Here is a 10847-nt window from a genome sequence, read left to right as displayed (position 1 = left end):
CCTTCCTGTATAGGCTCCTCCTTTCTCTAAAGATTGTCTGGTTGCTAATAAACCTAAATTCTGTTTCTGAACAGCATCATCTCATCCACATATTGAGATCCTGTAGTTCTGCCTCTCTTCCTGGCCCTGCATGTGGAACTGGAAACATTTCAGAGAATGCTACAATGGCCCTCCTGGACTTTAATCTCTTACCTACAGCCTATGGTTGGCAGCCAGGACCTCTCTCCTTCCTTTCCCTATGTCATGGTACCTACATGTATCATGACCAACAACTCCTCCTCAGCCCTGCACATAAGTCTCTCTAGATATCTTGAAAGGTCCACAACCTTCACACCTATCAAGGAGAAGATATAGGATAATAAAGGTGGGGAAAATAGTTCTCAGCATAGCTGGTGGTTGCCCCGACACAGATGGATGCTTTGGGTTGGTGGCAGGTCAGCCAGGACAACTGTTGCTCTGGATTCTGGCTCACTCCCCTGGTCTGGGATGTCACATGGTGGGTATGGTTAGGTCTCTATTTTTGCTGATCCTTGTCAACCTGGGCCCAGCTCGATAGACTATCTCAGCTTGCTGTGCTCATGCTGTATGGTACAGTTGGTCTCAGGATCAGGTGAAAAGCCGACAGAGAGGATGATAGTGGGGGAGGGAAATGGAGGGGAAAAAGAGCAGGAGCTCACATCTGTCAGTCTGTGATCATCACTGGTCCAGCGCTGATGGCCAGGCGTATCCACTGGTGACCTGTGATCTGGTTGTACAAGGGCTCATGAGCAAAGGACAGAGTCTCTGGAGTTGAAGGAAAGGCCTGTCAGTCTGTCTCCTGGGAATCTCCCAAGAGTCTGTTCCCCAATTGAGCCCCCCATATTTTTAAGGACCACAAAACGGGATTATGGTCAGACTACCCCATTGGCTTATTATATTGTCCACCAGTTAAGTATAGTATAGGATTTTTGCTACTGGCAGTTGCCGATGGGCCACATACCATTGTAGGCAGTCTCATCATACCATCCCCTCCATAAGCTTATCAAGCTCAGTCTTGAAGCCAGTTAGGTTTTTTGCCCCCACTGCTCACTTAGGAAGGCTGTTCCACATGGTATCAACGGAGTCAGACTGGCATAAAACTGGCATATGTGATAAAATAATGAGACCTTAACATTTAGGGCTAGATTCTTAGCAAACCACTGTAGTTCTATTGAATTTGATAGCGCTTAACCAATTTACCCCCTATGAGGATCTGGTTTCCTCATTTCAATGGAGCTATATCCATTTACACCAGCCAGGGACTGGGCCCATTGACGCCAATGCTATCATGCCAATTTACACAAGCAGTGGATCTGACATGTACATTTTTCAAAGAGCTCAATCTATTCAAATTAACAAAGAGAACATTAAGGGCTGACTTGAACACAGTATACAAATACCTACAATGGAACAAATACTTCATAATGGGCTCTCCATCTAGCAGCCAAAGGTATAACATGATCCAGACTGAAAGTTTAAGTTAGACAAATTCAGACTACAAATAAGGTGTAAATTCTTAACCACTGGAACTATTTACCAAGTTTTGTGGTCAAGAAGTCATACTGTATGATCACAATGGTCCCTTCTGGCCTTGAAACCTATGAATACTCTTGGTTGACGGCCACATTGTTGTGAGGTAGGCTTGCCTCTCACTTTGCAGATAAGCCTTTAGAGCTGCATGCTGATTATATCAGTGTAAATCTAGACTCAGCACTGTTGTGGTTTTGCATGTGTACGTGACCTGAATATGATTGTGTGTTTGCATGCAGACACACTAATGTGTGTTTGTATATATGTGGGCTGTGCAGTAGTGTGTGTGTTTGGCTGTACTCTATTGTGTGGCACTAGATGACAATATCCTTTGATAGAAGTTACGTATGGCTTGAACACAGGGCCTGTCGATTTTCAAGGAGGAATCCATACTGCTTTTGCTACAAGCACTATGTGAACTAGTACAGAGAAAACATCAGACTCATAAGCTGCTGTACAAGCTCTGACCACTACAGGGGGATAAGGAGCCACAATGTGTTAGTCTGGGTTATGTGCACATTTCTAGAGTGTGAGAATCTGAGTGACCATGTGTACCTGAGAATAAACTGCAATAACAATGACATGGAATTAGTGGGAATGTCTGGACTGCCCAGGCTTCCAGGATGTGGGAGGTGATTTCAGTTCAGATAAAGCAGCCACACAGAGTCACTCGTGCATATGCCACCCACCGGTATTTGTGTGTTACAAAGTGAGCAGAGATGCCTTGTATTTGTGTGAACAGTGCAGATAACTTCTGCTATGTTTGTGGTGAAGTGACTTTTGCATCACAAAAGCGCAGTATAACCACTATGGTTAAGAAAGCCTATCAGCTTTATTTTGGCTGCAAAATTGGAGATCAGGACAAAAGGTGGGCCCCAAACATATGCTGCAACACTTGTGCAACAAATCTTCACCAGTGGTTGAACAGGAAAAGAAAATCTATGCCTTTTGCAGTGCCAATGATTTGGAGAGAGCCAACAGATCATACCACCAATTGTTACTTCTGCATGGTGCCTCCAGTTGGGAAAGGTGTGTCAAAGAAGAAAAAGTGGACTGTGCATTATCCAAACTTTCCATCAGCTATACGCCCAGTACCCCACGGAGAAGGACTGCCGGTTCCTGATGCACCGGAATCATTCTCACTTGAGTCAGACGAGGAATAGGAAGAGGATGAAACTTCGGGTCCTGAACCATCAATGTCACAGGACCCACATTTTCTCCCGTCCTCCTCCTCTGAACCACACCTCATAACACAAGGTGAACTGAATGACCTTGTCAGGGATTTGGAACTACCCAAGAGTAAGGCAGAGCTGTTGGGTTCCAGACTACAGCAGTGGAATCTCCTGGGAGGTCATGTTAGGGTTTCCATGTTCCGTGACCGTCAAAAGGATCTTGTCCCATTCTTCTTCATGGAAGGTGATCTTGTAGCCTGCAAGAACATCAATGGTGTGATGGCAGCCCTCAACATCGTTCACAATCCAGATGAGTGGAGACTGTTCATTGATTCATCGAAGACGAGTCTTAAAGCTGTTTTACTGCATAATGGCAATGTTTTGCCATCAATTCCAGTTGGTCATGCAGTCCATCTGAAGGAAACCTATGACAACATGAAACAACTTTTGAGGTGCATAAACTATGACCAACATTAGTGGCAGCTTTGTGGCGATTTGAAGGTTGTTGCTCTCTTGCTTGGTCTGCAGACTGGATACACAAAGTACTGCTGTTTTCTCTGTGAATGGGATAGTCGTGCAAGAGATTCCCACTACATCAAGAAAGATTGGCCACTCCGACAGTCATTGGAGCCTGGGAGCAAAAGTGTTCAGCATCCACCACTTGTTGAATCAAGGAAGATTTTGTTACCACCCTTACACATCAAGCTGGATCTGATGAAGAACTTTATCAAGGCCATTGACAAAGCACAAGCAGCTTTCAAGTACCTCCGTGGAAAATTTCCAAGGTTAAGTGAAGCTAAGATAAAGGAAGGTGTCTTTGTTGGTCCTCAGATTCATGAACTTCTTCGAGATGATGCATTTGACCTTGCACTGCATGGCAAGGAAAAGACAGCATGGAAAGCCTTCCAGTTAGTGGCAATATTTTTTCTTGGAAACAACAAGGCAGACAACTACAGGTTGTTGGTGGAAATCCTCCTCAAGGCATACAAAAGCCTTGGTTGCAACATATCACTAAAGATACATTTTTTGCACTCTCATCTAGATTTTTTTCCACCGAACTGCGGAGCAGTGAGCGACGAGTACGGCGAGCGATTTCACCAGGACATTGCAACAATGGAGAAACGCTATCAGGGCAAATGGAGCCCATCAATGCTTGCAGACTATTGCTGGACAGTGACAAGAGATGCTCCATTTAATGAATACAAGAGACAAGCCAAGAAGCGCCAAGTAGACACTGAATAGGACTAAACTATGTACCTAATAGTGTTTTGCCTTTTGTTTCATAATAAATGTTATTTATATAACCCTTTTGCTGATTTTTAAAGTGTTACATAAACAGGACAGGTGAAATATTATCATGTAAAGCAACCATAAACACATGAAAAGACCTAGGTTTACAATTTATGATTAAAACTCTACTATCTACACAATATACATAGACATAAAATGTAAAACCTTAAATATCTTATAAACAGTAGCCAATCAGTTGTTTTAATTGTCATATTTGAATTCAGCACATCAAAATACATAATAAATAGCACATTTTATCTCAGAAGCAGAAGACTTCTCAAAAATTGTAGACCACTGTATCCTGTTGCATTGTATGTGGTATCACTGTATGGAAAGTTATGAAGCTTTCTGTGTCTGTGTTACTGAAATATATTGTAAGATTGGAAACACCCACAACCAGCTTTTCAGATAGAAGAATGGAGAAGACAGCCAGCATTGATGGCCTATTAAGGGAAATCCAAACTACCAAAGACTATCACAGGATCTGTATACAATGAAGGCTTCTCAGAGGGAGCACGTAGAGAATGGAGACTGCTTTATGCACATCATAGCAAAGAATCTTTCCAGCAAGCTGGAGAAAGCTATAAAGGGGGGAAGTGACATCATTGCTTGGTCTCATTCCCCCCACAACTCAACACCTGTAAAGACATCTTGTGGACAAAGGCTTTGAACGGGGGAGGTGGTCCCAGGCTGAAAAGAGGAATCCCAGCCTGTGGCTGAAGGAACTATATCATCATGGTGAGACATTGTTTGAGTCAAATTCTGTCTAGTTTATTGAACTCAGATTGTAATTTTGCTTTTATTTATTGGGTAACCAACTTTGATTTGTATGTTTATTACTTATAATCACTTAAAATCTATCTTGCTGTAGTTAATAAATCTGTTTTATGTTTTACCTAAAACAGTGTGTTATGCTTGAAGTGCTTCGGGAATCTGCTCAGTGTAATGAAGTTGGTGCATGTCGACTTTCCTTTGTAGAAGTGGCTGATAGGGTAATAAACTTTCACCGGTGAGGCTTCTGACCAGGTGTGATGGGGTGTACCTACCTTGAACTACCCCTAAAGGGTTGACTGTGCTTTTCAGGCTGGGGAAGCCACAGCTCTCTGACTCTGCTCGGCATGCTCAGTCTGGAGGCAGAGTATAAAAGGAATCAGCCCAACTCAGTGTGGGCAGGCTGCTGAAGGGGGAGGATGCAGACTGCAGGCTCTCTCCAGGGAGCTGCTCCAGGCCCCAGATACAGATCCAGAGCACTCAGAGCTCCAGACTGACCCCAGACTGCCTGATGAGCCCAGAGAAGAGTCTGCACCGACAGGAGCTACGCCACTTGAAGTCCCAGAGACCTGGGGGAGTTGTGGAGCATCACCGGGGGAGAAAGGGTAGGAAGCAGCCCAGGAGACTTAGAATTTTCTCTGGTGAGTGAACTTGGGAACCAGTCAGCATGTTTCAGGAGGATGTGTGCTGACTCGGTGGTGAGCACCCCCACCACCGCTGGAGCCCTGGGCTGGGACTTGGAGAAGAAGTGAGGGCCTGAGTCCCCCTACCCTGGGAACCACAAACCCTTGAGTGGTGCCTCACTTCCCCAGTGGGCCAATAGGCCACACAATTCCATAGAGTGGGACAACCTTATTGATTCTGGACATTAGGTCATGCAGATTGGAAGGGCCGCCTTATTGACTCTGGCCATCTGCCTGCCTGAACTGACTTCCCAGGAGGTCTACTGCCTGCCAGAAGCCCATATCTGAGACATTATCAAAGGATTCTCGAGGATCATTGCAACTAGACTAAACTAAACACTTCCTTGTTTCTCAGGTTATATCTGAGAGGGTTGATCGGTGGGGTCAGAATAGAATAGAACACCTATATCTTCCTTTGTGTATCTCTTTCCATGCACCTCTCAGCAGCCATCTCAAGTGAGAGTCTCCTGTAGCTTCATTCCAGCTAATAGAAACCAGGGAGAGAGTAAAAGAGCAGCATTCCATTCCTGACTATCATGTCAATGCAGCGATAGGGGCCAGCTCTTGGTGATGAGAGAGAAAGAGGCCCCATTCCCTTCTCATTACCTTTCACCAATTTACTATGCCTATAAATCACAAAAAGAAGAACAGGAGTACTTGTGGCACCGTACTCCTGTTCTTCTTTTTGCGGATACAGACTAACACGGCTGTTACTCTGAAACTTATAAATCACAGGGCCTCTTAATTTTACTGGTTGCATTGCAAAGTTTTTCCGTGCCAGAGGATGCTACCTTGAAAGGAAATTCATGCGAAAATAAAATTAGTTCATACAAAAGGCTGCATTTTCATGGAGGTTGTGTGTAAAAATCTTGCTTGATGCCATTAAAAACACATTTTCAAAGAAAGTCACAACTTGCAGTGGAGCTCCGTGGGGTTCAGATGGTGACGGGTTCTGGGGAATGACTAGACATGTTTTTCCATCATAGAGTATTTATATAGTTACAAACATGTATAGAGACTCATATCTCTTGCACCTCAAACTGTAGCCATAGTCATGAGATGAAAAAATAGGGTTTCACCACAAGGGGGTGCTGTCCAGGATCCCAAGCCCACTAGCCCAAAGATGGAGAACACTGGACCTATCCACTTCCACTTCTTTCCTGGCAGGCCACACAGAAAATAGGTGACAGAGCTAGGAAACAAATTAATTTTTCTAATGCCTAAACCACGGGGAAGGAAGGAGATATGGAAACTATGCTGTCTACATGCTGCATGGCTACATAGGGTTACTGATGAGAACTTAGCATGCATACTGTACTGCATGATTTATATGAGAAAGGAGCTGCTATATTGCATAATGTTGCCCAGATATGAGCAGAAGCTCTAGGGTGGAAAAAGGGGATAGCTGTACTATACCCAGACCTCTGCATGGCTGCAGAAATTAAGGGATAAGAAAGCTATAGGGATAAATTATCAGTTCTAGTAAACCCATAGCTCTGTTTACTTTAATGGGGCTACATCAATTTGCATCAGCTGGTGATCTGGCCATTGACTCCAATGGAGCTACAGCTTATGCCTACCAGCTGAGGATCTGGCCCACAGATCTAGCAGAGCTCTGTCAATTTACATCAGAGGAGAATGTTGTCCACTAACCCCAATGCAGATTCATTGGTTTACACCAGCTGGGGATCTGGCCCACTCATGCTGATGGAGTTAACGTCAATGTAATCCAGCTGGCAATCTGTCCCATTGTCATCACTCCAAAAGGTAAACTAGTGCTTCATCATGAGGTGAAAGATTTCCCCCCAGAGGCTTATTAGTTTATTTCACTAAATGCAATTACATTTGAGAAAACACAAGCCAGTGGCATGAGGCATTAATAAAAACAATGCTTTGGAGACATAAAAGCTTAATGGTGAAGGGTTGAAGTGAGACCTAATTAAGAAGTTTTGGGACTCGATTGTACTTATTAAAAACTTTGAACTGGACTGGGAATAACAATCTACCCCCAAAGGATTTGCAATAAGAAAGAAATTGTTAGTCTCAGGCTTCCCTCAAAACACCAGCGTAATTCAGGTCAAGGTGAGACAGTTTTCCCCAGATGTGGACAATATATTGTGAAGCACAAATTCAATGGTTTTATAGACTATGCTAGATTGTTTACATTAACTGATGTGTGCATACACACAAATGTGCATGTGTTTCTGTCTGCATAAACCACTATCCTCATCTGCGTGGTTTTAGATCCTCTAAAGTGTGCTCTTTTTTACACTTTGTAGAACTGATTTTTTGAGATAATGCAATGACCAGTACTTCCAAATCCACAATAGTCTTGGAGTGTGTGTAACATTCTATACCTTGGGGGAGCGTACTGTAACCCCCATATTCCTCATTTTCATATAATCATGATCTTACATATAAAGCATGCCTTGTAAGGTATCAGGGGAAAGGTTACTTTATTTTCAATGGAAATAGATTTTTAAAATTATAATACACATAATACATCAGGTACAAACAGATACATACATAATTTGCTCTATATTTATGCTGGAATTTTTCAAATAATGCCATGGATTTAGATGTCCAAGCTAAAATACAATAGGAGTTAGATGCCTAAGACCCTTAAGCTCCTTTGAAAACCCCAGTCTGAGTCTTTGTCCCATATCTCCTACACAACCAGCCTTCCTCCCCTCCATTTGTCTTAAGGAATTTTGGCCCAGATCCACAAAGGGATGTACAAAGGTGTTGAGCCACTGAGCTCCCTTATAGCCTGAACCCCCCTGGGCTATGGGATATTCAGATGTGGGTCTCCCTCAATCTCTCCTGTCAGAGTGGCTCCACTTTAATTAAATAATTGAATAATTACATAATAATTGGGCCATAGAAAGAGCGAGAAGACTTTATAGCCCAGTGGTTAGAGCACTCATCTGAGAAGTAGCTGATCCCTCTTCAATCCCTTTGCCTCAGCAGGCACAGTGGGAACTGCAACAGGGGTTCTCCCACATCCCAGGTGAGTGCCCGAAACCCGGGGGTAAAGGTTATGAGGGAGAAGATAGGTGCCCCGCGGTATAGATAAAAGCAGCAGTGCACATGTGCAAAGGCAGGAAGATAGGTGCAAAAATTTAGGCACGTAGTGAATTTAGGCACCTATCGGATGAGGCACCTGTCAGATGTCATTTTGTGGATTTTGGTAGTGCCTAAAAATGGGATGCAGGTTCCTAAATCTGGAATTAGGCACCTCAGCCCCTTTATGTATCCAAGCCTCTGAGTCTGGATTTCATCCTGCTCATCCATCAATCTGACAGGTTCCTCAGCACATTTCTAAAAGCCACCATCCAGCCATGCACAGCAACAGAAGCCTGCCCTTGTCCCTTGCCATCACCACCCCCTTCTAAAACTTAAAATGAAAGAGAAGCAACAACAGAAGCCAGATGAGAGTGAATCATAATGTGGCTACCTGCCAGACTGTAAGGTCAGAGATCAGTAAAGTGTACATGCTCGTGTCTCTCAGGCCAGAGATACTCCACTGAACTGACTTGTTTAGCTATGATTGTTTCCATTTTCAGCGTACTTTAAAAATTAGCATGGATTCTCTGATCTCTTGTCAAGGCCACACACTCACTCCTAATGTGCGCCAAAGCCTCCTTGACATTTTTATTTCTCAGGGTGTAGATGATAGGGTTGACTAGAGGAGTCAGGACTGTGTAGAAGATGGAGAAAACTTTGTTCAGGTCTCTCAGGGTGGGAGTTTTTGGAGACAGGTACACAATATTCAGGGTCCCATAGAAAATGGTCACCACAATCAGGTGGGAGGAGCAGGTGGAAAATGCTTTTTGCCTCCTAGTGGTAGATGGAATTCTCAGGATGGTGATGATGATGCAAACGTAGGAGATGAGAGTCAATAGAAATGGGGGCAGGATGAATATGGAGGCCAGGACAAAAGTGACAAGTTCGATCGGGCGGGTGTCACTACAGGAGAGTTTAGTCTTTGGGGTGAAATCACAAAAGAAATGGTCAATTTCATCGGGGCCGCAGAAGATTAAACGTGACATCAAAGATGTTATTATAGCACTAGCCACCATCCCATTGATCCAAGACCCTGCTGCTAGCTGGAGGCAGAATTTGCAATTCATAAGAGTTGCATAATGCAGTGGTTTGCATATCGCTACATATCTATCGTAAGACATGACAGACAAGAGACAGCACTCAGATCCTGCTAGCCAGGTAAAGAAATAATATTGCAAGAAGCAGCCATTTACTGAAATGACATATTCATTTGTCAGGAAACTGGCCATCATCCTAGGCAGGATGGTGGAAGTGTAGCAGGTCTCCAAGCAGGACAAGTTCTCCAGGAAGAAGTACATGGGGATGTGAAGGTGCTGATCAGCCACAACTAGCGCAATGATGAGGATGTTCCCAGCCACAGTGAGAATGTAGATCACTAGAAACAGCAGGAAGAGAAGAACACGCAGTTCAGGATGACTCCCAAATCCCAGGAGGATGAATTCAGTGATGGCTGTTTGATTTCCCTGTTCTGTTTTTGCCATGAGGTGTATCTAGGACAATTAAATGGTAGTCTGTGATATTATTTAATGAAGATGATCTTAAATTTTCATGCAGTAATATAAATGTAATTCCATAAATTATACATGATGCAAGTCAGTTGGCTAAGACTAAAATGGTTGGTTGGAAGACTCACATTTGAGTGCCAACGTTTCTAGAATCATGGGTTGGAATTTTTAAAGGTGTCTAAGCATACAGCTACAGTTGACTTGAAATGGTATTTGCGTACCTTACTTTCTTCCACTCCTTAGAAAATCCCATGTCTTAAAAATCCATGAAAAGATCCATCCAGAAACCCAACAAATGACAGACATAATTGTTGTATGATCTCTTCTACCCCACCTCTTGACAAATGGGAGAAGAAACATCCTCTACATACAGAGTCCAGTGTTGATTTTGTCTAATATAGACTCATTGAATGATAGAAATGTAGATCTGGAAAGGACCTTGAGAGATAATATTGTGTATTTCAGAGAGAGAATTTGGCTTTATTAAATTCTAGTTCCCCATGTAGGTACTTGTAGACTGTAACCAAATCACATCTTAACTTCAAAAGAGAGCATTAAAATAAGTATTGTTTTAAATTGGTATGCAATTTGTTTTTTGTCATTGTATTGACTGTTCTCTTCAAAATGGGCTAAAAATCAACTGGCAACATGTATGTTTTATCTACCTATTTACATTATGTCTATGTTTGTAATTACAATTGCACAGACAGAAAGATTGCTCTTGTGTCCAGCCATTCCCTACAACCCAAAACCTCAAAATGATGGAAATAAAAAGTCAAGGGGTAAGTCTATAACACTGGTCACCACTTTCT

The 10847-nt window shown here is 43.1% G+C and overlaps 1 protein-coding gene across 1 annotated transcript; it reads right to left on the bottom strand.

Annotated features, from left to right (window-relative positions):
• Positions 1-9036: 9036 nt before the first annotated feature.
• Positions 9037-10011, bottom strand: LOC128846043 (olfactory receptor 10A7-like). The gene has a single exon (XM_054045126.1). The coding sequence runs from the start codon at positions 10009-10011 to the stop codon at positions 9037-9039; it is 975 nt and encodes a 324-aa protein (XP_053901101.1).
• Positions 10012-10847: the final 836 nt, after the last annotated feature.

This window comes from Malaclemys terrapin, chromosome 12 (genome assembly GCF_027887155.1).
Source record: "Malaclemys terrapin pileata isolate rMalTer1 chromosome 12, rMalTer1.hap1, whole genome shotgun sequence".
Taxonomy (NCBI): domain Eukaryota; kingdom Metazoa; phylum Chordata; order Testudines; family Emydidae; genus Malaclemys; species Malaclemys terrapin.
The sequence above is the reverse complement of the archived record's forward strand: the minus strand, read 5'-3'. Positions and strand labels throughout refer to the sequence as shown.

Coding starts and splice junctions, on each gene's coding strand:
- LOC128846043 (XM_054045126.1), bottom strand. CDS start 10,011: ATGGCAAAAACAGAACAGGGAAATCAAACAGCCATCACTGAATTCATC.